This window comes from Muntiacus reevesi, chromosome 11, assembly GCF_963930625.1.
Source record: "Muntiacus reevesi chromosome 11, mMunRee1.1, whole genome shotgun sequence".
Lineage (NCBI taxonomy): Eukaryota > Metazoa > Chordata > Mammalia > Artiodactyla > Cervidae > Muntiacus > Muntiacus reevesi.
This window is the reverse complement of record NC_089259.1, coordinates 22,426,763-22,454,675: the sequence shown is the minus strand read 5'-3', so window position 1 is coordinate 22,454,675 and position 27,913 is coordinate 22,426,763. Positions and strand designations below refer to the sequence as shown.

Genomic DNA, 27,913 nt, shown 5'->3' with positions numbered 1-27,913 from the left:
TTTTATACTTCCTTCAAATCTGTGAGGAAATATATTTTATATATATATAAAGAAGTATACATATAATTAAGTATAAATTTTAAGTCCATTAAGCAGATGAGAAAACCGAAGCTCAAAGAAATCTGTGTGACCCTCTAAAGGAACAAGATTTATAAATGGCAGAATCAGCACTCTTCATACAGAGAGTCTAAAATTCATTAGTTTTACCATTTTCACCCCAGTAAATGTGTATATTTTAATACAGATGTCAAAAAACAACACCAGTTATTAAACCACTTATTGACACTCCTAAATGTGTTTCATAATCAGTAATTTGGCCAACATTTCATCCACTTACAGTTAAACAGAAAATGCCTTAAAACCCCAACCTAATTTTGGAGTCCCAACTTATCCCCCCCTGTGATTAAGTTCTGTGGCATTTTGATGGATAAAGTCTAGCAACACTCACCTCTTTCTGACGGTACTTAATGGCCAATTTGAGTCTCGCGAGATCATTTCCACTTTGTTCTTCCAGGAGACTGTTGTCATCGCGGTAATTAAGAATGATTTCCAGCTCTCGGGAACTTCTTGTCTGATCCAGTAGGTCCTTAGCAAATTGTTTGCACTGCCGAGACAGCTCCTCATACTCTGACTTGAATTCATTTTCCACCTTACTCAGTTCCTGGAGCTCCCAACTCAACTGAAAGGCTGTGAGAAAAGGGTCTTCACTGGACAGGGCAATGAGAGAGGGGCTGGCCAGCGCCTTGTAGATGTTGAGTCTGGAGCGAGAATGGCGGAGACTGTCCACATCTGAGCTAGACACGCATTCAACGCAGTTACAGCGGACCTCGTGGGGTCTGGGCACTGAGACGCCTTTCTGAACCAGAAGTTTTATTATCTCATAATTATTTGTATGGGCTGCCAAAATGATGGGCGTAATGTCTGGAGTGAATTCAGAGAACTGCTTATCAAGGAGTATGGGAGGCACCTAGAAAGAAGAAAGCAGAGGTCACGAGGAGTTCTTCATTTGCTCAAGCCTGTGATTTAAAACAATGTGCTACAGCAATGTTAAACAAGATTCATACATCTTTAGCCAGGTTTGTTTTTTTTTTTCTTCTTCCATGACAGATGCAGCTTTCCCCCTCCCACCAAAGACAAAAAAAAATTAGATTAAAAAAAAACAAAAATAAAACTGCAATAGAATGACATGGTATTCTTTGTTTTATTTTTTTTTATTTATTTATTTTTATTTTATTAGTTGGAGGCCAATTACTTCACAACATTTCAGTGGGTTTTGTCATACATTGACACGAATCAGCCATAGAGTTACACGTATTCCGCATCCCAATCCCCCCTCCCACCTCCCTCTCCACCCGACTCCTCTGGGTCCTCCCGGTATTCTTTGTTTTAGATAAAACAAAGAATACCGTGCAATAGAATGACACGGTATTCTTTGTTTTATCTGAATTGTGACATTTTATGAAATCTTAAACTCAATGCCTATGAAAACCCTTGATAAGAGTCTTTCTTGCTCCCAACTTCTTTTCTAACTGCCAATATTAGCTTTTCTTTCCCAGTGATGTGGCCTGCCTAAATAATAAGAAAGATGCTGAAAAATAATGATTTGCTTTAAACCCCAGACTTTCCTCTGCAGTACAAGTTTTTAAACTCCTCACTCAGGTTTTTGGCTTGTTTGTGTTTTATCTTCTGCAGCCCTAAGATCCAACCTATGATTAAAGGTGGCAGCCGAACATAAGAGAGGTACCCTCTCAGCTTTCTCTTTTCATCTGTCCCTTTACAGTGTATCTTCCAGATGACAAGAGATGTTCCCTTGCTAACATCGCTGTTTATTAGAAAAAAAATGCTTCCCAATGAATCAGGTCACCAATGTGCTTACAAACAATTTCCTTTGTGTTATTCTCTAGGGACGGTAAAGACAAAAACAATTTAATAGGCACTATTTAATAGGCCTAAAGTTCTTGAGAGTTCCATGGACTGCCAAGAGATCAAAGTAGTCAATCCTAAAGGAAATCAGCCCCAACATTCATTGGAAGGACTCATGCTGAAGCTGAAGCTGAAGCTCCACTACTTTGGCCACCTGATGCAAAGAGCTGACTCATTGGAAAAGAACCTGATGCTGGGAAAGACGGAGGTCAGGAGGAGAAGGGGGCGACAGAGGATGAGATGGTTGGATGGCATCACCTACTCAAAGGACATGAGTCTGAGCAAACTCTGGGAGATAGTGAAGGTCAAGGAAGCCTGGCATGCTGCACTCCATGGGGTTGCAAAAAGTAGGATTCAACTTAGCAACTTAACAGCAAAAACACTTACTCTCACTATTCATTATTCATATTTTTATAGACATACTCTCCTGGTGAGTAAGCAGGTATCCTGCTGTTAGAACCAGGCCCATCTGTCTGATACCCAGACCTGTATGTATTGCACTACACCCTGCTGTTTGACAATTTTTTGGTTTAATATTTCTTCCTGCTGCCACAAAGTCATAGAGGTCTCTGTGAAAATAAATGCTACACAAGGACAAGTTAAACAGGCAGAGAAGAAAAAGTGATGACATAAAAATCACATTAAAATGGGATATTGGTCAAATACGATGAAAACCACAAAAGGATAAAAAGAAAACAATTGAGAGACAAATGAAAGTCATATGAAACTTCAGTTGCGCTACTTTTAAGTAGACTGTAAACTTTATAAGAGAATAATTAAACTCATATGCTTTTAATTCATCTGGTCATTTTAGAAATCTGTTTATTTCATAAGATGCACACTCTATGTGTGTGTGTATATATATTAACATTCAGACATTCAGTATTTAATTTTTTAGAAGACAAGTATATCTCCCACCCCACCGTTTAAGTTAGTGGGACAATTTTCCATAAAAAACCACTGAGAGCTTTGGTCAAGAATGGAATAAAATAACCCCCCCCACAAAAAAATACACCCACTGCAAATCACTGCTGCTTCTAAAAAAAACACACTTTCACCAGTTATATTCAAACAAAACACACAAAATACATATATATAGTCTGCTGGGACTCTGATCACACAGCCCAGCAGGCACACATGATTGTTTATCCAGATCCCAGAAGGTAAGCATTGCATTGAAAATAACAATAAAACAAAAGCATTTAAATGATTGCCTGTTATTCAGTATTAATTATGCACCTACATGGGTTATTATGTGGTGTTTGATCATTGAGGGCTTTCTTATTCTATCACCTCTTCTGAGTTTGCTTACTTCCGTTCTTTTATATGTACAATTTGAACCTCTTCTCCTTTTACTTACTGAGTATTACTCATGGGCCCATGGATTTTTCTTTTATTCGATATAAAATATTCAATATTTTGATTCATTGCAATCATTATTAATTTTGAACTTGTTTTTGAGGTATAGCATACATTAGATCCCTGGGTTGGGAAGATCCCCTGGAGAAGTGAAAGGCCACCCACTCCAGTATTCTGGCCTAGAGTCTATGGGATTGCAAAGAGTCAGACACAAGGAGCGACTTTCACTTTCCTACATACAGACAGTAAAATGCACAATGTTCAGCTTGATACCTTTTTAAAATGTGAACATGCTTGTGTGACACACACAGACAAAAATCTGGAAGTGTCTGCATCCCAAGAACCTCCCTCTTGTCCTGTCTCAGTCATTCCATTTCACAATCACAAATCTAACAGCTATCACCACAGATTACTTTCACATGCTTTTTAACTCTATATAAACAAATCAAAGTATGCACTTTTTATGTTTAACTTTCTCTATTAGTAGCAATCATTTTTATTATGTCAATTCTGCATAAGGTTTTGATTTTTGAAAATGACACAACTCATTTATCAATCTATTTTTGATGATATCTGTGTGGTTTCCAGTCTGTGGCTATTAAGAATATGGTTCCTTTGCACATTTTTGGCCATGTCTGTTGGTCTTGTACCTAGGAATGGAATTTCTGGATCGAATAATATTCTTAAACAGTGATACCAACTTTCATGCCCACTGTAAATTATACTTGGTATTGCTAGCCCTTTATCACTCTATCCATCTACTTATTTAAGGCATTCAACATTTTAAGCAATAATTTTGAATTGTTTTATTTATTATCAGGGTTGGATATTGAATTTGTCTAAGGCCTGAAAGCTTCTAGGGAAATAATCATATAATTGTTCTCCTTAGTCCTAAAAGTATGGTTGTGCATACACATAAATGCACTCACATACACACACACACACACACACACATAGTATAATATTATACAAGTGATTTTGGCATAAATATTTAATTAATTCCCTAGAGTATAAATAAAGCAATATGGAAATTAATTTACAGAAGACATTATTTTTACTAGGTAGAATTAGAAAAGGATTTTAGAGGGAATTTATACTTAAGATAGGTTGGAACTAGCAACATAGAAAATGACAACAAGAAAAAAAAATAAGAAAGATGGGTTCATAGCAAATTCTTTAGAGTATGAAATAAATCACATAGAGATAAATAATTGTAAAATGCCTGAATGCAGATTAGGGCAACATGAGGGAAGGTTTTTGAATAGTTATTGGTGGAGTCATAGAAGAATTTAACCAGGAGAATAATGGAGTAATTCCTACATGCTAATATCCCTGTAGCATATTTTGGTTATCAGATTGAAAAGTAGAATGGCTGGAGGTAGATGAGGGAGCCTGGTAACCAGTACAGTCTAAGCTAGAGCTGTAGCAATGGAAAAGGAAAGGCTGTGATCATGACCATGATGCAGGAGAGAGAGAGAGAGAGAGACAGAGAGAGGAAATGTATGTGTGGAACAGGAGCAACTCAAAGCAAAGGTATCAGAGGACAAGCGAGCTCTAGTCCAGATGCCCTGACATATCTTTCAGTTTGGGTTTCAGTTTCAACAATGTCTGCTTGTCTCGAGGGAAAGCTAGTCATAAACAGGACTAAACAATTCAGAGTCCCATTACAGAATGACAGTGTTCTAACAACATATTTGCAAAATCTAGGACTAAAAAGGGATTTTCGGAGAAGTCCTTAATCAAATAAGGGCCAATGATCCTTCTCCTCTCTTTTGTCCAAAAGCTGGCCAAGAATAAAAGTTAATGAAAGGCCACTTCTTACTGACTTCATAGGAAAGATGAGAGTACCATCTCAAATGACCTCTTGCCTTGGAAGACGGCGACACTGCAGCAGAGAAGAGGGAAGCAAAGAGATGCCTGTTTGCTTAGCTCCAGTAGCACAGACATCTATCAGTTGTCTAGCAACTTTACTATTTACCTGATATCAGAAATTTAAGGTGGCTCAGTGGTAAAGAATCTGCCTGCCAATGCAGGAGACTCAGGTTTGATCCCTGAGTTGGGAAGATGCCCTGGAGAAGGAAATGGCAACTCATCCCAGTATTCTTGCCTGAAAACTCCCATGAACAGAGGATCCTGGCAGGCTACAGTCCCTGAAGTTGCAAGAGTCTTTGCAATTAAACAATGGAAATTTAAAGAAGTCTAAAATATAAGGCATTGGAGCTCAGAAACATTTAGAAAATGCAGAAAATGGGCTTCTCCTTTCATGGTTCACTCCCAAGTCTATTTTCTGTCCTTATCCTGTGCTTTGCTTTATTCAGTATCTTCAGTATGCAACTCTCCCTCTTTCTTTTTGTGCTTCCAACATCATAAGTGAACAGCAGATTTTCTAACAGGAAAATAAGTAGTTCATTATAGATGCTCAGGGGCTATTACCTAAAAATGACTTTGATAGGAATATTATTTTTTCCCTCCAAATTTGACATATTTAAGGACAGAAATGAACATCACAAGAACAACCATGTAGATAAAAATTACACTACGCTTGACTTATGTTAGTCAAAATAAACTCTACAGACATAAAAGCATTCAGTTCAGTTCAGTCGCTCAGTCGTGTCTGACTCTTTGCGACCCCATGAATCGCAGCACGCCAGGCCTCCCTGTCCATCACCAACTCCCGGAGTTTACTCAAACTCATGCCCATTGAGTCAGTGATGCCACCCAGCCATCTCATCCTCTGTCATCCCCTTCTCCTCCTGCCCCCAACCCCTCCCAGCACCAGGGTCTTTCCCAATGAGTCAACTCTTCGCATGAGGTGGCCAAAGTATTGGAGTTTCAGCTTCAGCATCAGTCCTTCCAATGAACACCCAGGACTGATCTCCTTTAGGATGGACTGATTGGATAAAAGCATTATACCCATGCAAACATGCGTGCATGAAAATATACTCATGTTACTTATAAGTGACACACTTCCCCATTTAACGAATTTCAACTGATTGAATTATATGGTTGACCCAGAAATCTACAACTAACAAGAAGAGGCAATTAAAAGAGGATCTGGAAACCAAACTCATATCCCTGTTTATTATATTGTATAGCTGGGAATTTGCTTTGGCTTTTTTTTCTAAAATTTATGAATATTTCTTCAATGTCTTTTTCTCAATCTTACCATAACATTAGTTACATTATTAACTGAATCATTTTCCTGTCACATAGTTTTCAGAATGACTGACCTACACATAAGCTAAATAACACACATTAATGCTCAGATGGTAAAGAATGTGCCTGCAATGCAGGACCCTAGGTTTGATCCCTGAGTTGGAAAGATCTCCTGAAGAAGGGAATGGCAACCCACTCCAATATTCTTGCTTGGAGAATCCTATGGACAGAGGAAGCTGGCGATTACAGTCCATGGGGTTGCAATGAGTCAGACACGATTGAGCAATTAACAGTTGCTTTCCTCAAATTCAATCCAATGCTTTTCATTGAACTGACTTGGCACCAGTCTGAGGCATATACTTTAAAATCTAGAGTGTGACATTTTACCCAAATATAGAAATGTTTCTTTGTCACTAACATATATTTTTGAACTATTTAATGCTGAAGTATACATTTCTAGAGAAAAATTCATCCTGGAGTGACATTCATCCAGTTTAAGAGAATTCATTCCTTTACATGCAGCATTCATTAAACTGGGTTGTATAAACAGAGTAAAAGAAATTTTCTTATATAATAGTAATTGGTATATCCTCAACTATTAAGACCAAATAAACCAATATTCTAATCGGGCTTTACTCTGGATTAGTTATATTATCTTGCAAAAGTCCTTTAATATCTCTATTATATGAGAGAGGTCATTGCTGTAACATGAAATTTCTATGATTCAAAAACCTTTTTTTGTACCCTTATTGATAGTAAAATAATTGAAATTTTATGATAATTTTTTCAAGTACCTCAACAAAAATTTGTTGGAATCTTTAGCTTCATCTTGCTCTTAGCTTTAATGTTTTTATGTAATGTACTAAAATCTATATTTTTTAAAACTCAGACTTATGAATATCAAATTTATCTCTCTTAATCACCCAGACTGACCTTCTAATTCAAACCAACATAAGGGAGTTTCAACTTAGAGTTATATTTTAAAAACTAATTAAACATAATTTACTGAGAACTTGAGAAATTTTCATAAACATGCACATATGCATATACATATACACTCAAACATGAACTTGCACAAAAACCAAGTGGTTGTTATATGAATGAATGAAGTTGATGCCAAAGCCTTTGACTGTGTGAATCATAACAAACCACTGAAAATTCTTAAAGAGATGGGAATACCAGACCACCTGACCTGCCTTTTGAGAAATCATATGCAGGTCAGGAAGCAACAGTTAGAACCGGACATGGAACAACGGACTGGTTTCAAATAGGGAAGGGAGTACGTCAAGGATGTATATTGTCACCCTGTTTATTCAACTTATATGCAGAGTACATCATGAGAAATGCTGGGCTGTATGAAACACAAACTGGAATCAAGATTGCCGGGAGAAATATCAATAACCTCACATGTGCATATGACAACACACTTAAAGCAGGAAGCAAAAAACTAAACAGCCTCTTGATGAAAGTGAAAGAGGAGAGTGAAAAAGTTGGCTTAAAACTCAACATTCAGAAAACTAAGATCATGGCATCCGTCCCATCAGTTCACAGCAAATAGATGGGGGAGCAATGGAAAGAAATAGTGACAGACTTTATCTTTTTGGGCTGCAAAATCACTGCAGATGGTGACTGCAGCCATGAAATTAAAAGATGCTTGCTTCTTGGAAGAAAAGTTATGATCAACCTAGACAGCATATTAAACAGCAAAGACATTACATTGCCAACAAAGGCTCATCTAGTCAAAGCTATGGTTTTTCCAATAGTCATGTATGGATGTGAGAGTTGAACTATAAAGAAAGCTGGGCACTGAAGAATTGATGCTTTTGAACTGTGGTGTTGGAGAAGACTTGAGAGTCTCGGCCTGCAAGGAGTTCCAACCAGTCCATCCTAAAGGAAATGAGTCCTGAATATTCATATGAAGGACAGATGCTGAAGCTGAAACTCCAATACTTTGGGCACCTGGTGTGAAGAACTGACTCACTGGAAAAGATCCTGATGTTGGGAAAGATTGAAAGTGGGAGGAGAAGGTGACGACAGAGGATGAGATGGTTGGATAGCATCACCGACTCAATGGTCATGAGTTTGAGTAAAGTCCCAGAGTTGGTGATGGACAGGGAAGCCTGGCGTGCTGCAGTTCAGGGGTCACAAAGAGTCAGACACAACTGAGCAACTGAACTGCACTGAACTGAAGATAATAAAGTTAAGATGTAAGATACCTCATATATCTTATATATTTAAAAAAATCCATGTTTTTCTCTATATTAGAAATACAGTTATAAACAGAACTGATTAAATATAGAATGAAAAAGTAGCTCTTATAAATTGTGGCAAAATATACTGTGCTTATGAAAATATTAAAGAAAAAATAAATAAAATATATAAGAAACAATAAAACATCACACAACATAAAATAACATCCAAAATATGATGAAAATATTATGTTCTGAATAGGAAGGCCTATTGTGTCAATTGTCTCAAAATAAATATGTGCATTTTGTTCAGGGCCTTCTCTGGTAGCTCAGTTGGTAAAGAATCTTTCTGCAGAGCAGGAGATCCAGGTTCAATCCCTGGATCAGGAAGATCCCCTGGAGAAGGAAGTGGCAACTCACTCCAGCATTCTTGCCTGGAAAATCCTATGGGCTACAGTTCATGGGGTCGCAAGAGTCAGACACTACTTAGCAACTAAACACCATCATTTTGTTCAGAATCTTTTTTATTTACAACTTGATAAAACTATTTTATTAGTTAATAAGGAGGAGTATATATCCAAAAATTTCAAAAATTATGAAAAGAAGACCATCATCCAAGAATACAGCACAAGTACAAATCAGTTGAATAGCTTTTTAACCATTATTACTTCTTATTATATATGGAGAAGGAAATGGCAACTCACTCCAGTATTCTTGCCTGGGAAATCCCATGGACAGAGGAGCCTGGAGGGCTACAGCCCATGGGGACATAAAGAGTCAGAATGACTTAGCAACTAAACCACCACCACCACTTACTGTATATGGTAACTTGATATGTAAAAAAGTAAAATTTCTATTCAGTTGGAAAAAGTGGTTCATTTATTATATGGCACTGAAACCATTTTCTATCTCAAAAAAACAAAATTAGCCCCTATCTCATTTCATAACAATAAATTTGGGATGGGAAAAATATTTAAATATATAAAGAAAAAGTAACAACATTTAGAAAAGAATTTCAAAACTAGTTGTATAGCCAAGGGGTTGGGAAGAACTCTTAAACCAAGACTGGAAACACAGAATGAAGAACTACATATTTTATTTTACATTTCTCAAGAAGAATAACCGAAGATTTTCACAGAAGAAAATCAAAACAAAACAAATTAGCAAGCATAACAAAATAGAAACAGAGTCATAGATACAGAGAGTAGGAACAAGTAGTTGTCAGAGGGAAAAGGGTCAGGGAAAGAGTAAAATTGGTGAGGGAAATTATGAAGCACAAAATTCCCGTTAAAAAAGAAAAAAGTCACAGAAATGAAATGTACAGTGTAGGGAATACAGTCAATAATAATGTAGTATCTTTGTATGGTGACAGATGGTAAATAGACTTATCATGATCATCATTTTATACTGCTAGAAATATTGAATCACTATGTTGTACACTAAGAACTCACATAATGATGTTGGTCAATTACACTGAAAGAAAAAAACAACAATAAATCTATAGAAAAAAAGATCAGATTTGTGCTTAGCAAAGGTAGGGGTTGGGGTTTCCCTGGTGGCTCAGATGGGAAAGAATCCGCTTGCAACAGGGTGGGCTGGGTTTGATCCCTGGGTTGGGAAGATCCCCTGGAGAAGGAAATGGCAACCCACTCCAGTATTCTTGCCTGGGAAGTCCCATGGACACTGGAGCCTGGCAGGCTACAGTTCATGGGGTCGCAAAGATTCGGACAAGACCGAATGACTAAGCACAGAGCTGGGGGTTGCAGGGATCAGGGAAGCTGATGAAGGCAGTCAGAAGGTACAAACTTGCAGTTATAAGATAAATAAGTACTAGGGATGTAAAGTACATGATAACATAATTATCACTGTTGCATGTTTTTAAGAGAGTAAATCTTGATCTCAGCACAAGGAAACTATTTTCTCCTTTTATTTTGTGTCTATATGACACAATGGATGTTGTTAAACTTATGGTGGTCACTTCATGATGTATGTAAGTCAAATCATTATGCTGTACACCTTGAATCTATACAGTGCTGCATATCAATTTTATCTCAGTAAGACTAGAAGAAAAGATCAGAAACATTGGGTAATCTTTCTCATTAATAGGGAAAGGAAATATAAAAGAATAATGAACTACAGTTATTTTGCCAAAGTTAAGGAGCTGAGGATACTGGTGCCCATATTCATCAAAAGCAAGAGGAATGCAAATTTTAACAGCCTTGCTTGAAAGAATCTGGCACTTAACATAAATTCTAAGAACCATACTCTTAGTTTGGGAACCCTTCCTACAGAAAATCAGGCATCTTGAGACTATGTGTTTATTTCATCATTGTCATGATAGAAATCTGGATGGCACCTGAATGTTTTTTCAAAAAAGAAAGGCTGAACAAATTATGGAATAACTCTTCATGAAATATTAAGATGCTACTGAATATCTGAACTTAAATGAATGCTGTATGTATCAGTCTGGAGAGATGAACCAAAGTTCTTTACAAAAAGGCTCCTGATTTTGGATTCTTTAAATATTAGTTAACTTTGTATCAGAGACTGTCCTTGGTATTACCTAATTATATCTTAATAAGTTTATTTGATAAGCAAAGGCCTCTATAATCATATCCAACCCTGATTATTAAAATATACTTTGTACTCCACCCTGGCAAGGATTCCATGGCCTAATCATTTCAGCGTCAAACTTTCCATTCATAGCTTTCCTGTTAGTGTCTGCCTCTTTCCTCCCACTGGCCAAATTCTACCAAATTTTCAGGCTATAACTCAAACCTTATCGTTTCTATGATGGTCTTTAGTAAAAATGAACTGTCATTAACCTGAAATTTTTTATTTAAATTCAGGCAGGAGAAATGGGAAGTATTATTATTAGCCTTTTACAAGAAGAGATAAATATAAATTTTTTTTAAAAAAAGCTTGTAAAAAAAATAAAATAAAAAGAGGAGTTTGTGAGAAAAGGGAGGAACAAGAGTGCAGATTATACAATTTATGATTCTCTTATCTCTTTTAAGTGTTCTCATACAAACTATTTATAATTTTACCCAAGCTTCAATCAATGAGACATCCAGTATAAATATAAATAATGTAATGTCAGTAACTAATTTTACTCTTTTAAAGTTAACATTCATTTTGAACTGCATTGGCTATCTATTTTCACTACAAAGCCTATTTCAAGTCTACTTTGAATAAAAAATACCAGCAAATAGATATAGTTTGTATTGATTTGAACAGGTGTAGGAGAGACATAGTGAACATACTTCTATGATAACTTGGATAACAGATTTATTTTAGAACTATGATAAACATATGAACCAAATGAATAAAGATCTGGCAAAAGTCATTTTGACTCAATGATACTATTAACACAAATATGCTTTGGGTCTGATTACAATGACACCAGCAACAACAAACATATATGAAGCACTTACCATAAACCATGCCCTGGCATAGGAGCTTATCATGCCTTATCTTAGTTAATCATCAAAATCATATAAGGAAGTAGGTGTTATTCAGAACGGGCCTTAGAGAAGTTCAATAGCTTGCTGTTGGTCACACAGAAACCTGCACAGCCTGACTCCAGAGTCTAAATTGTTCATCAATAGATTGTCTTGTAAATCAGGCTGCCGTGAGGTCCTGGAACTAGCTCAGCCATCAAGACTAAGCATTATATCCCGCCTCAACCATTTTCAGTCGTGTGGAAATGACACATCCTGTTAACTTCTCCACATTTCCAGTTTCCCATTTTGAAATGTGGACATCTATCCAAGATATTTCTCCTTGTGGAATACAAACCGGAGAAATCTATATCAAAGACTTCCCGAAGTTAATACTCACAGGGTTGCACTGAAGATTAAATGTGAAGGCATGCTGTAACCTATAAATCACAAAATAACAGGAGGGGACTGGTGTTATATGATAAGCCTAAGATTGAGAAGAGAAAGAGCAGAAAACTGTCTTGTTCAGTTCTGCCAGATTGACTTGCTTCTCCTTGCACAAACACAGTCCCAATTATAGTGTTTGATTCACCTGAAAAGTAGAACAATAGTCTCCTGGTGGGCCAGTTTCATAAGTATAGATGTCAAAGCCTGGAACGTGTACTTCTCATGATTGAAAATTTGGACTATGCATTTCCCAATATAGCATAGGCTCTTGTTGTATACCATTATTGGTATACCGTACATAGTAACTATTCAATATTATTTTCATCTTGGATAAAGAACTGGAGAAATTTCAATTCCTAAGGTGATGTCAAAAAAACAGAAACTTTAAATCACCACCAGCTTTGGCTAGGTTTATTCACTAAAATAATGAGAGGATTACTAAGTCACTAATTCCCCCGTCATTTCGTTCACAAACACCACTTTTATTTTTTAAAACTCTCTCTCTTTATATCTTTTACATTGAAGGAGACTCTGTTAAATGATATCTAAGAGAAATCCTTGATTTGCTGAAAATGTAGCTCACAGGCCAAGTGTATACTTGATTTGATAAGAATTACACATAAATTCTGGTCAGAGATTCTAATTTTAGTTTCACTTGACAGTGCTTATCACTTTGTCCTTTTTGAAAGTCACCAGTCCTTTGACTCCCATAACTGGCTAGTGCATCGGCTCAAACCCTGGCTGTCCTAATGGCTTGTGGGAGGTTATCTGGAAACAATTATTGGAAAGCTTTGGCAATATTATTTAAGTCCCTTAAACTTCAGTCTTCTCATCTGTAAAAGGAGAATATTATAGTCTTTGCCTAATAGGGTTTTTTTTAAGGATTAAAAAAGTAATAGTGAATAATAATGAATTTAAAAGTGTTTTTTAATGTAATGTTTGATAAAACAAAATCTAGTATGATTGTTATAAATATCATCATCACCATCCATCAGCATTTTCTCTGGTTGCTTCTTCTCAATCTCACTTACTGAGAGAGATTATTTATTTATCCCTTGAACACTGTGTCTTTAGGGATCAAAATTAAGCCCAGTGTTCTTTTCATTATGTATATATATATATATGTACTTCTTGAAAGTTGGCTGTTCTCATGTTAATTATTTCAATGTTTGCCAATTTTTCTTCTTCCAACTATTCAGTAACACTTTGGGGTACCCATTTTATGCCAGTCACTCTTTAAAGTTTGGGGAACATAGCAGTGACCAGAACAGACAAAATCCTTGGCTTTATTCAAACTGCATTCTAGAAAGAGAAGAGAAGGAAAGACACACCACATGAGTGGACAAGTGGATGAATAAATCCACGAATGAAGAAATGTCAAATGGTAAAGGCCATGGAGAAAAGTACAGTGGATTAAGAGGAAATAAGGAGTGTCAGAGGCAAGGAGAGACTTCTGCCCTATATAGTGTGACACAGAAGTCTTACTGATACGATGACATTTGAAAAAAAGTCTGTAGAAATGTAGATACCAAGCTAAGCTTCCAACTAAGAGCAGAGCATTCCTGGAAGAGAGAACAGCAAGTGCAAAGATCCTGAGGCTTGTGTATGATTAGAGTATTTGGCCAACCAGACGGAAGTACAGTTATCTAGATTAATGTTTCATTCCATGACTTCCATAAACTTTCTAATTAATTATAATAATTTAAATATTAAACTTAATGTTTATACAAATTAACTGAATGTACTTTTTATTTCTTCTAGTCTTTATATCTTTTATTTTACTGTTTTTGTTATTTAAAAAGAGCCTCTAGTAGAATGTGTATGGAAGAACAATACTGAGAATCTTTATTTTGTTATTGATATTAACATGATGTTTTTATTATTTCACTATTCAGAATGATATAAAAGTAGGTTTTTGGTAGACACTCTTAATCAATTTAAGGCAAAATTTTTGTCTATTTCATTCCTGATTTGCTTAGATTTTTTTTCTTATCATGCAAGGATAAAAATGTAGCAATTGCTTATTTTTTTGTACCTAGTGAGATAATTATTTATTTCCTTCTCCTTTACCTGTTAAACTAGTGAACTACATTAATGGATTTTGCTAGTATATTGTTTTAAGATTTTACACTTAAATTTTTGATAGGTCATGATTTTCCTTTTTCACTCTGTTCTTCTTCTGATTTTGATGCCAAGGCTATAAAATTAGAAATGTTTGGGAATACCAGACCACTTGACCTGCCTTCTGAGAAATCAGTATGCAGGTCAAGAGGCAACAGTTAGAACTGGATATGGAACAACAGATTGGTTACAAATCAGGAAAGGACTATGTCAAGGCTGTATATTTTCACCCTGCTTATTTATATGCAGAGTACATCATGCGAAATGCCGGGCTAGAGGAAGCACAAGCTGGAATCAATATTGCCAGGTGAAATATCAATAACCTCAGATATGCAGATGACAACACACTTATGGCAGAATGTGAAGAACTAAAGAGCCTCTTGATGAAAGTGAAAGAGGAGAGTGAAAAAGTTGGCTTAAAACTCAACCTTCAGAAAACTAAGATCATGGCATCTGGTCCCATCACTTCATGGCAAATGGATGGGGAAACAATGGAAACAGTGACAGACTTTATCTTTTTGGGCTGCAAAATCACTGCAGATGGTGACTGCAGCCATGAAAGTAAAAGATGCTTACTCCTTGGAAGAAAAGTTATAACCAACGTAGACAGCATATTAAAAAGCAGAGACATTACTTTGCAACAAAGGCCCGTCTAGTCAAAGCTATGGTTTTTCCAGTAGTCATGTATGGATGTGAGAGCTGAACTATAAAGAAAACTGATTGCTGAAGAATTGATGCTTTTCAAATGTGTTGAAGAAGACTCCTGAGAGTCCCTTACTGCAAGGAGATCCAATCAGTCCATCCTAAAGGAAATCAGTCCTGAATATTCATTTAAAGGACTGATGCTAGAGCTGAAGCTCCAATACTTTGGCCACCTGATGCAAAGAACTGACTCATTGGAAAAGACCCTGATTCTGGGAAAGATTGAAGGCAGGAGAAAAAGTGGACCACAGAGGATGAGATGGTTGGATGGTATCACCGACTTGATGGACATGAGTTTGACCAAGCTCTGGGAGTTGGTGATGGACAGGGAAGCCTGGCATGCTGCAGTCGTGGAGTCACAAAGAGTTGGACACAACTGAGTGACTGAACTGAACTGATGAAAGATTGGGATAATAGGGTTCTTGAATGGTAGCTCTCACCTGTTTTTCTTCATTGTTATTTTAAAACATATTAACCATTTTCCTCTATCATATTTATTTCATATATTTTCCATGTTTTATATAAATTTTTATTATGAGGATTGTTAATATTATTTTCATCTCAACAAATTTGCCAGTCTTTTCCCCCTAATATTGCTCAGTGTTCCCCAGGAATTCTTTCATTCAAATAGATCACCAGTATTTGAGAGGGAAAGCCATGTGTATAGGGTTTTGCATAGATTAAATATCCACTTTATTTTTAAGCTTATAGAGTCTTGTCCACATGAAAACCCCTTTTAACCCTTGCTATGGCAACCCACTCCAGTACTCTTGCCTGGAAAATCCCATGGGACAGAGGAGCCTGGTGGGCTGCAGTCCATGGGGTCGCACAGAGTCGGACATGACTGAAGCGAGTTAGTAGCAGCAGCAAAGAGATTTAATATACACATCATGTTTAAATTAATTATTAATACAAAATTGTTTATTTAATTCATATGGAATTCAGTCATTATTTGATATTTTTTCCTTGATAGATTTTGTTTTATAAATATTATTTTGATACTTATGAAACATTTAAATTAATAATACACTGTAATTTACTTAATCACCTCCATTTTGAATACATGAAAGAATGAATGACTAAATATGAATAATTTTTTCTTTGGCTTTGCTTTTGCTAACTGTTGCTAAGTTGCTTTTCCAAAAGGATTCAGTTTCAACAAAAATAAAAAGATGCTAGTTTCATTAAATAGATAGACCATAAAATACAGAAGATTTTATAATTTCCTTGCTGTCCTTTGTTGATTTATCAATGTTAAATAGAATTATTTTTATAAATTTTTGTCATGTTTTTAAAATTCCTTACTCTATTTTTTACTTTATAATTTTATTTTAAACACACAAAGGAATACAAACTATTAAATTATTTCACAATTTTGAAATAAAACAAATCTCTCAGGTTAAAAAAAATCACACTAAAGTAATTTTCATTTTTTCTGTTTTATATTTTTAATATTTTTCTTCATAGATTTGTTTAAAGTGTGCTGCATGTGATTAATGTAGATTTACATGAATGAATAAAAGTTGACATAATTACGTCAAGTCCTGTGATTTGAGGTTCGAATGAAGTCTCCATGGAGCAAAATATATCTGAGTTTATGTTAAATTTAAACAATTATTACCAAGCTTGCCTGTAATTCTCAAGTGGTCTGAGATTCTTAGTGTGATAGAAACCATAACACTAGATTTTTCTCCCTCCCAATTGGATGGAACATGTTGGCAGCAAAGTAGGGACAAATGATATGAATCCTCAGATTTTAATTCACTGTGACTAAACATTCAAAGTATGGGGGATGTGGACAAGGTCTCATTAATCCAGCATGGCAAAATAATACTGTTGTTAATAATTCAATTTCTTTTACAAATCTATGCTTTAGATGGATAACTCAATTTAAGAGCTGTATCTGTCATAGCAACTATAAAACAAAGAAGATAATAAATTTCATATGGATTATTTTTGGCAATGACAGATGCAGCAGAATTCCATGAGTAGAGGGCTTTAATGACAAAAGCTGCATGTCCAAAAGAGCAGATGGGAATCAAAATGGTTTCCATGAATGAGGAGAGGCAGAGTGAAAATACAGAACTAGTAGTTGAAGCAAAAGTGAAAGTGAAAGTCACTCAGTGGTGTCTGACTCTTTGCGACTCCATGGGCTGTACAGTCCATGGAATTCTCTAGGCCAGAATACTGGAGTGGATGAAAGTGAAAGTGAAGTCGCTCAGTCGTGTCCGACTCTTTGCAACCCCTTGGACTGTAGCTTATCAGGCTCCCCTGTCCATGGGATTTTCCAGGCAAGAATACTGGAGTGGGTTGCCATTTCATTCTCCAGATCTTCCCGACCCAGGGATTGAACCCGGGTCTCCCACACTGTAGGCAGACACTTTACCGTCTGAGCTACCAAGGAAGTTCACTGGACTGGGTAGCCTTTCCCTTCTCCAGGGGATCTTCCCAACCCAGGGATCGAACCCAGGTATCCTGCATTGCAGGCAGATTCTTTACCAGCTGAGCCATGAGGGAAGTCCAGTTGAAGTGAATAAGATGCAAACAGCTGCAAGTTAGCAAGGTTGTGCTGGGTAGGTAGTTTGAATGTTTGGCTACTATGAACTGGGTGTGAAAAGTGAAAATTGCTCAGCTGTGTCTGACTCTTTGCCACCCCATGGACGGTAGCCCACCAGGCTCTTCTGTCCATGGAATTCTCCAGGCAAGAATACTGGAGTGGGTAGCCATTCCCTTCTCCAGGGGATCTTCCCAACCCAGGGTTTGAACCCGGGTCTCCTGCATTGAAGGTGGATTCTTTACCATCTGAGCCATTAGGGAACCCTCTGAATTGGGTGTGAGATTGGATCAGTTATTAATATGCTGAGAAAAGCAGAGTAGATAAGCTAAGGAGTCATGTGACCTTGGCTCATCCACTACCAGTGTGGCCTTCAGCGCATCATTCACCAGCTTCACTTTTAGACATAACATTACCTGTTTACTCACAGGATCAAGTGATCTTAATATGAAGAAAGAGCTTTGATAGAGTTAAAGTGATTTATAAATGAAAGGAGAAAATATCCTTTACTTGTATGATATTTAAAATGCAAACATGAATAATTATTAAACTGTGGTTTTTATTTTTCTATCATTAATGGGAACATAAATTTAAGTATACCAAATACTATTTTAGATTTTATATATGAACACCTAAAAGAATGGGCCTGTTGAATGGGTTTAAGTTTCCTAAATTTTATGTCCCTTGCATTAATGATTATAATTGTATAATTAAAGATTTCCCCAAAGGAACAACTCTATATTTATACCGAATCTGCCCACTGTGGTGTTGGAGAAGCCCCTTGAGAGTCCCTTGGACAGCAAGGAGATCCAACCAGTCAATCCTAAAGGAAACCAATCCTGAATATTCATTGGAAGGTCTGATGCTGAAAGCTCCAATACTTTGGCCACCTGATGTGAAGAGCTGACTCATTGGAAAGATCCTGATGCTGGGAGAGATTGAGAGCAGGAAAAGTGGGGCAAGAGAGAGTCAGGTGGTTGGATGGCATCAACGACTCAATGGACGTGAGTCTGAGCAAACTCCAGGACATGCTGAAGGACAGGGAAGTCTGGGCGCGGCAGGTCACGGGGTCGCAAAGAGTCGGACATGACTTAGCAACTGAAAAACAAAAACACCCACCTGCCCACATCCTTAATAATTTCCTTCTCACTCACTGCCTTTTTCTGTCGTGATATGCAGAAGCATTATGACCTTTCAGAGAAGTATTGACTTTTTCCTATTACAGAAGCTATATATACTTATTGCCAAAAGATTTTTAAAATGTCAAAGCTACAAGAGGAAAACCAAAATTCCCCTTAAATCCCTTTACCCAGAGGTATACATTGTTTTTCTTTCTACCCAAATATATATTCCTTTTCACTCTCTCTCTCTCAATACATATAAAATTGGGAGTGTGTTTTGTACTTTTTTAACAGTTGCAGGTTGTATCGGAATACTGTAAATTACTTCAAGGAAGTCTGCATGCTCTGTGTGGGACTTTAACTTTTTAAGAAAAGGTGAGGCTTCTCAAAATGCAATACTTCACTCATAATCCTACACGGTATCTGTGGTGATAGAGGCCAAGTTTCAAAAATAAAAAATTCCCAGAAAATTTAATAACAGAGGTATTAATAATTTTGTTTTCCTTCTGAGTAGGATCTAAATCAGAATCGCTACCTTCACTAAAGCCTATTAGTTCTTTGATGTTTGATTTTATCTTGCCAGATTGTTCTTTGCCTGCTTTATTTTCATGAGTGATGATGGGGGTTTTTAATCTGCCATGTTCATCTATCTGTTTGGGAAACTGTTACTTAATACCTAGGATGTGCGTGGTATTATAGAGCCAGGAGAGGAAAACGTGACTAAAATTCTTGTTGATTTGAAGAGTAAAATCTGCCTAAAGAACAAGCTGGTATTCGTGAAGTTTGAGAAGAAACTGAACTACAAAAGTATAACAGACTGAAAAGCTATTTTGTTTTAAAAGATCCAAATAGAACAACTGTGGCTAGTTGAGCTTTTATATTTATATATTAGTAATCACATGAGGGAAAAACTAAAGGTAAAAAGTCTTCATTAAGAAGAATGAAATAATGTCGTTTGCAGCAACGTGGATGGACCTGGAGATTATCATACTAAGTGAAGTCACATAGAGAAAAATAAATATCATATGATATCACTTATATGCAATGCAGAAACTCTAAAAAATGACATAATTGAACTCATTTATAAAACAGAAACAAACTCACAGACTTAGAGAATGAATTTATGGTTACCTGCGGGGAAGAGTTGGGAAAGGACTAGACTGAGATTCGGGGACTGTCACGTACACACTGCTGCATTTAAAATACATAACCACGCAGAACGGATGCATGGCTGAGTATGGCTGAGTACCCTTGCTGTCCACCTAGAACTATCACAACACTGTTAGTCTGCTGTACTCCAATGTAAAATAAAAAGTTTAAAAAAATAAAATAACCAACAAGCACCCACTGGGTAGCACAGGGAACTCTGCCCAATATTCTGTAATAACCTAAATGGGAAGAGAATTTGAAAAAGAATAGATACATGTGTATGCATGACTGAGGCACTTTGCAGAATACCTAGCATTAAGACCACATTGTTAATCAACCACACTCCAATATAAAGTTTTTAAAAATTAAACAGGAAAAGTAACCAAAAAAAGAATTAGCAAGTTAAAGTAAATGAGGATAGCTATGCTCCATCACTGTCACATGATATATTATATTGCTAAGTATTGATGAAAGGCAAGGCCACAAAAACTTGTCTTTTCAGGATAAAAACATAGCTCTGAAACTAAGGAGTGCTATAGAAATAACTGGGTTTTCAGAACTTCTCCTTTGAGATTGCACAAAAATAGCTAAACTAACGCCTGGAAAAATTCTAGGAAACAACAATGTGAACCTAATGAGAAGAGACAGGTGCTAAGTCATGTCGGCTTCGTAGCTGGACTTTCTCAGCTAAAGAAAAGCGATGGGCACCTGGTCCTCTGAATGGAGTGATGGCTTTATTTTATCCACAACTAAAGAAAATATCACCTAGGTTTTATTACCTAGGTTTTAAACCTATTACCTAGGTTTTTGACTGGGTGCTAAGAAATACACAGTTAAAAGGAAAGAATCATATATTTTTTTTCTTTTCTCCATTGAGTTTCTTCAGCTGTGAACTTGAATCTTCAGCTACAAGAATGAAAGACTTCAGAAATTTACGAGTTCTATTAGCAACCAGCTAAGAGACTTCTTAACCTCTACTTTAATGTGTCAAAAGTACGTATTAGGATAGGTGGAGGGGGAATATGTTACCAAAATAAGAAAACTTTGGGGATTAATTCTTCATCTCTTAAGGCTCAGATAAAATATACAGAAAAAGCTAAGCTCTAGGAAAAATCAAAACAGATTCTGACTACAGCACTAGTTAATAGAATTAAAAATGATTTCCCCTGCTCTTGGCTCTTTGGATCAGAGTTGTAAAGAATGGAATGTATCAGCATTACGGTGATCCCAAAATATCATTTTTGTCATTTTGCTATAGAATTAAGTAAAGAAGAAATCCAAAGAAATATGTCATGGTGGTTTATAAATTTTTGTTTACTTTTGGCAGTAGTATTTCATCTGAATTAGGCGACCCGTAAAACATGCATTTGTACCAGGTAAAAATGGATAAATGTCATGGAAACTTGTGACATTTAAGCTGCCTTACAAAACCTCTGCTAATAGGGTAGTGTGAAGCAATGTAATCCATTAAAAAGTAAAGAGAAGTAATGTCGTGTGTGACTATTATTTTTGAGTTTGAGCCAGATGTTTAAACTAAAACTGATGTATTTTTAAAGGCCTCAGATATTCACCAGGTGGCAGCCTTTTCCTTAAGTGTGGTCAAAACAAACTTGATCTGCTTTATCTCATCTTTATTAAAAGAAACAATGTGATTTATGGAAGGAGATGTTCTGCATTTATTCTCATAATGTTGCATTTAAATGACTTGCCTCCTCTGGACACATACTCCCTAAAATATCCCTAAAGGAACTTGTTTATTCTTCCATGAGATCATCGCTGATCATTTTCTTTTATCATGAATTTTCTTTTTCTTTCTCTGTAGTCAGAGTGAAACTACCTTGTATCTGATAATTAGCAACATATTTTGACTATATTTATTTAGACTTCACTATAGTCTATCCAGGTGGCTCAGTGGTAAAGAATCCGCCAGCTGAAACAGGAGATGAGACGAGGGTTCAGTCCCTGGGTTGGGAAGATTTCCTGGAGGAAGAAATGGCAACCCACTCCAGTGTTCTCACCTGGAGAGTCCCATGGACAGAGAAGCATGGTGGGCTACAGTCTATGGGGTCACAGAAGAACAGGATGCTACTTAGCGACTGAGCATGCATGCAGGCATGTAGACTTAGAGGCCTAGTTCATTTCTTTCTCCTAAATTCTCAACATGTCTGACATAACAGTCAAGCTTCCTGGCTCCATCCAACCTCTCATTCATTCACAATTCCTCCTGACCATTGTGCAGATATTAAGGATTTCTTGCCTCTGAGATTACATCACCAGAATTCAACAAGTTTGCCTCCTGAGGTCTGCATCACCTAATCACCATTACTGAGCATCATGATGGCAATGTCAATCTTTAGACATAGATCAAAGTAGCTACTTAGTTCTGAAATGAATGAATGAATGCTGCTGCTGTTGACAATACTAACTCAAATGTAAATACACTAGGCACTCACTTTACCTGAAAATGAAAGTATAAGTAGCTCAGTTGTGTCCAATTCTTTGCAACACCCACGGACTATAGCCCTAGTCCGCCAGGCTCTTCTGTTCATGGAATTCTCCAGGCAAGAATACTGGAGTGGGTTGCCATTCCCTTCTCTAGGGTGTCTTTCTGAACCAGGGACTGAACCCAGGTTTCCCACATTGCAGACAGATTCTCTACCTTCTGAGCTACCAGGGAAGTTCTACTTTACATGAAGTACTTAAATTTTCTAATTCTTATAATTGTGAGAGGCAGCAAACTTGTTTGTTTCAAGTTAAATAATCATCATTGGGTCATGCAAGTAGTAAGGGGGTAGAACTAGGACTTGTATTCCTATCTGTCTAAATCCAAACCTGATCCTCTTCTACCAGGAAACATTTCCTGTTATACAAAATTAAGCCTTAAAACATTTATTTATATTTATATTTTTCCTTATTCTACAGAATGTTAACGGCTGGAATTAAAGTAATGTTTATGATAAATATTTATATTTGATCCTAGACCAAAAAAAGTGAATTTTAATCCTGGCTCAAAAATGAATAATCTTGATAATCTTGGGCCAGTTTCCTAAACTAGTATAAATTTTATTTTCTTCATACCTGTATAAGGTATGGTTCTAGGAGTTTGTGTGTGTGTGTGTGTTGGGGAAGTGGGGGCAGAAGAGGGGGAGAGAGGTGGTATAATATCAAAATGCCCTCTGATTTCCAAAAATTAAATTTGAATCTTGGCTTTTTCATTGAGATAATCAGGCAGCATAGGCTTGGGTTAAGGAGATCATGGTATAGTAAAGTAAAAGTCATCCAAAACAGCTGATAGAACACATGATTTAATAAACATTACTTGCAAGTCAAACATTAAGTTTATGCTGAAAAGCACTGAATAGAATACACTTTAAGTTTCTTTCCTAAAGCTAGTAACTTTAGGTCAGTCCAGAAGAATCAAAGGTATGTCAGATGATAAAGATGAATGGGGTCTGATACTCTAGAAAGAATAAAATATGCAAGAGAAGTATGTAATTACAATTGGAAAATCAATATTGTATAAAAAAACAAAATGGATGAGTGTGCATATTATAATTTTTTACTTCTATTTATCTCAAAATTGCAATTGATTGTTAGATTAGATTCCTTGAGGTCAAGGGCTACTATGTGGTCATGTTTTAATATTATCTTGGCCACATAGGCAGCTAAAGGAATTTGAGAGATAGCAGAATAACAGAATAACCAGAAGAATGGCAGGATTCCTTTACTGACTCTCTGCTCACCTAGACCATTCTCCTAACTGTGCTGTCTTTTTGAGTTGTTGTTCTTGTTGCTCCACTCCAATGAACTTGGAGGGGCAAAAGCCAGTGACTCTGTACCAAGAATAATGTAATGATTCCACATATGCTAGGCCTGTCAATGCCGATGATGACATATATACCCAGTTTCTCCAAGACCAATGTGCCTGTACTTAGCTATACATAGGGCTTCCCTGGTGGCTCAGTGGTAAAGAATCCGCTTGCCAATGCAAAAGACGAGAGTTCGATTCCTGGGTTGGGTGGATTCCCTGGAGAAGGAAATGGCAACCCACTCCAGTATTCTTCCCTGGAAAATTCCATGGACAGAGGAGCCTGGTGAGCTACAGTTAATGGATCACAAAAGAGTTGGACACGACTGATGTACTAAAACAACAATTTAGATGAATATACATATAGGTATGTATATAGAAGCACATATTTTTCCAATTTAAAAATAATATATGTTCATTGTAGAGATTTTAGAGAAGACAGAAAACACAAAAAAGAAAAGCATGTACTTTATCCCAATATTCAAAGATAACTAATATTAACATTTTGCTGTGTATTTGTGACTGGCATTCAATGACCCTCACCACCTGATATTCATGACCTTGTATAAGAAGACTCCTTCCACACTGAATCAGGCTGATCTCTGTGAGCATTAAAATCATTTGAAACTGGAAAAGAGGAATAATATGATTCTATACTACTTGTCCTTGGCAAAAAACATTCTATGTGATTTTTCCAGATAAACTTTAGAATCTCTTTCAAACCTCAGAAAATCTATGATTTTTAAGACAAGCAGTTCTAGTTTCCATTATTTTTATTATGAAGAAGTGTGCATGCATATATGTGTGTACACATATGTATGTGTATCTGCACATGGATATGTTTGCGTCCCTTGGTATATTTGGGGATGGGTTCTAGGACCTCCACCCTGGATACCTCCATACACACATACAGATGGGCTTCCCTGATGGCTCAGCAAGTGAAGAGTCTGTCTGCAATGCAGGAGACATAGGAGACATGGGTTCAATTCCTGGATTGTGATGATCCCCTGGAGTAAGATATGGCAACCCACTCCAGTATTCTTGCCTGAAGAATCCCATGGACAGATGAGCCCCATTGACTACAGTTTATGGGGTCACAAAGAGGCGGACATGACTAAGCATGCACACGCGTGTGCATACACGCACACACACATGCGTGTATATATATATATATATATATATATATACATATACATACATACTGTGCTGTGTTAGGACACAACTTAGTGACTAAACAACAACAAAATAATTAAGGTGATTAATGAAAATGAACCCCCAAAAGTTTTTCACCAAAGCTCACATTTCAAAGTTTAGTTTCCCCTTGCTCTTGAAGTGAGAATGAAAGTTGCTCTGTCGTGTCTGACTCTGCAACCCCAAGGGCTGTAGCCAGTAAATCCTCTATCCATGGGATTCGCCAGGCAAGCATAGTGGAGTGGGTTGCCATTCCTTTCTCCACAGGATATTCCTGACCCAGGGATTGAACCCTGGTCTCCTGTACTACACACTGCTTCTTTACTGATTGAGCTACCAGTACACCCTCTCTCTTACTTTAACATAAACTCAGTCTTCATACAAGTGCTAAGGCTCAAGGAATTTACTTGGAAGAACTTTTAGCCTCTTCAACACACATAAGCATTTTTAATTAAATTGAACTGGATAAGTATAAAATACTCAAATGATACCAAGGTGGAGGTGCATGTACTGAGCTCTCTAAATGCCAGCCGTATTAGTATGCTAACTATCTAATCTTTACAACAACCTGGTGAGCAGGGGCTATTATCTCCTTCTTATTTATGAGAAAGTCAAGGCTCAAACAATTTGCCTGAGATGATAAAATAGAATTTACAGTCACATCTTTCTCTCTCGAACCTCTTCACCATCTTTCCCTCCTTCCCTGTCCACAAACAGAAAATAAAGAGTCTGTCTTGAATTTTCTTACTGTTAGATGGAAATGCCTCAATGCTCGAAGCTTTGCTTTATTGGTTGAGATTGTTTTTCATACTTTTTTTTCCACTTGAGTTTCAGAAGGAGCTAAAAACTTTTTGCTCTTGTGTGTTCCAAACATATTTAATGATGACGCTGATGACTTTTATAATAAGTGTGATATGTTGAGAGGAAGGAACAAGAGAATTCTGGAGGACTGCTTATCTATAATTTGCTGGTCATCAAGAAAAAGAAAATGTCAGTGTGTATTATCTTATGAGTCAGAATGCCCAGTTAACTTAAACCACTTTATCATATGAACAGTGAAACATAGTCCATCTTTTAAAAATTCTTCCATTTATGGCAGAATCATTCAGATCACTCATGATTGCCGTTTGCCAGCTGGTAGGCTACAGCCCATGGGGTCGCGAAGAGTCGGACATGACTGAGTGACTTCACTTTCACTTTTCACTTTCATGCATTGGAGAAGGAAATGGCAGCTCACTCCAGTATTCTTGCCTGGAGAATCCCAGGGACGGGAACCTGGTGGGCTGCCGTCTACGGGGTCACACAGAGTTGGACACGACTGACTTGACTTAGCAGCAGCAGCTGTTAAAGGGAATCTAGGCCCTATCTATGTTGTAACAGCATTTAAATTCCCTGCTGTGGAATAATAGGAATCAATTTAATTTTTAGACTTTTGAAGTACTTATTAGTAAAAATACTTTATATTGGTTTCTACTTGACATTATAAAGATCATGTGGGGGATAAATTTCAGCTTTTTCATATTAATGGTGGACAATATTATAATCATTTTCTACTGACGTTTTCCATCCAGAAATAAAGAAAGGATAATTGATGACGTATCCAGCTATGTCTCACAATAGGATAAGTATTTTGGGAAGTTGTTGTTGTTTAGTCACTAAGTTATGTCCAGCTCTGTGACCCCACGGACTGTAGCTCACCAGGCTCCTCTGTCCATGGGATTCTCCAGGCAGGAATACTGGAGCGGGTTGCCATTCCCTCCTCCAGGGGATCTTCCCAACCCAGGGATTGAAACCGTGTCTCCTTCATTACAGGCGGATTCTTTACCATCTGAACCACCAGGAAGGAGAACATCTTTAACACTTTATAATTCTCTCTTGCTCTTGCTTTCACTCTCTCTCTGAATTTTGATAGTGAATATGATGAAGGTATTTAGTTTCACTTACCATGAATATCCAGGATGTAAAAGAAGCAAATCAAAAAGGGTAACCTCAACTGGTTAACCACTGAGAAAGTGGAGATGTTTTCACCCTGCAGGGGGCAGCTCTAAAGACTAGAACATACAGGCTGTCTTAGCACAGGACATTTAAAAAGGGCTACATGAAGTTCATGAGTCTGCAGAAGTGAATTACTTGCTTTAAAGTCCAGAAACTAAAATCAAATGAAGACAGGAGATAAAAGTAAATTCTGTCTCTTCCCAACAGCCAGGGATATATTTATTAGCATTGATATCAATTAAAAACATCCCTTTAAAAAAAAAGTCCCTTATTGTTAGTCAGCAGGGTATATTTTGGGTTGGCATATTTACATTAACTTGCTCATGCCAATCTCTTATTTCATCCTTTGATTGCCTGATTACATAATAGGTACTCTTTCTAAAGCCACAAATCACATTAACACAGAAATTATTTTTTGAAATCCCCCAGGTGCCCTGAGATAGAAAGAAAAAGGGTAAACAATTAAATTCTCCTTTGCTCTCCCTAAACAGGGTTTCTAGTTCCAATAATTGCATTTTTCAAATGAAAAAGAAGGCATGCACTCCAGAAAGTAAACTGCCAGTGCTGAACTTTATCTTTTCAGTTTATGTTGTGTTATAAATATATTTGTTTGTCAATAGGAAGACAGAGATTATGACATAATATAGTAATAACAGTATATTATGCTGTTATTACATGTCACCGTATAAAACACTTTTACAGAACTTTAACATCACCAGACATTAAGAAGCAAGTAAGTTAATTCTATGATTCCAATT

At 36.8% G+C, this 27,913-nt stretch overlaps 1 protein-coding gene across 2 annotated transcripts in view; it reads right to left on the bottom strand.

Annotated features, from left to right (window-relative positions):
- TRPC4 (transient receptor potential cation channel subfamily C member 4) overlaps positions 1 to 27,913 on the bottom strand; it is a 194,621-nt gene that overhangs the window by 101,287 nt on the left and 65,421 nt on the right. For both annotated transcript variants that reach the window (XM_065901854.1, XM_065901855.1), the window contains exon 3: positions 449 to 967. In XM_065901854.1, the coding sequence (XP_065757926.1) occupies positions 449 to 967 (519 nt within the window). The remainder of the gene's footprint in view (positions 1 to 448; positions 968 to 27,913) is intronic.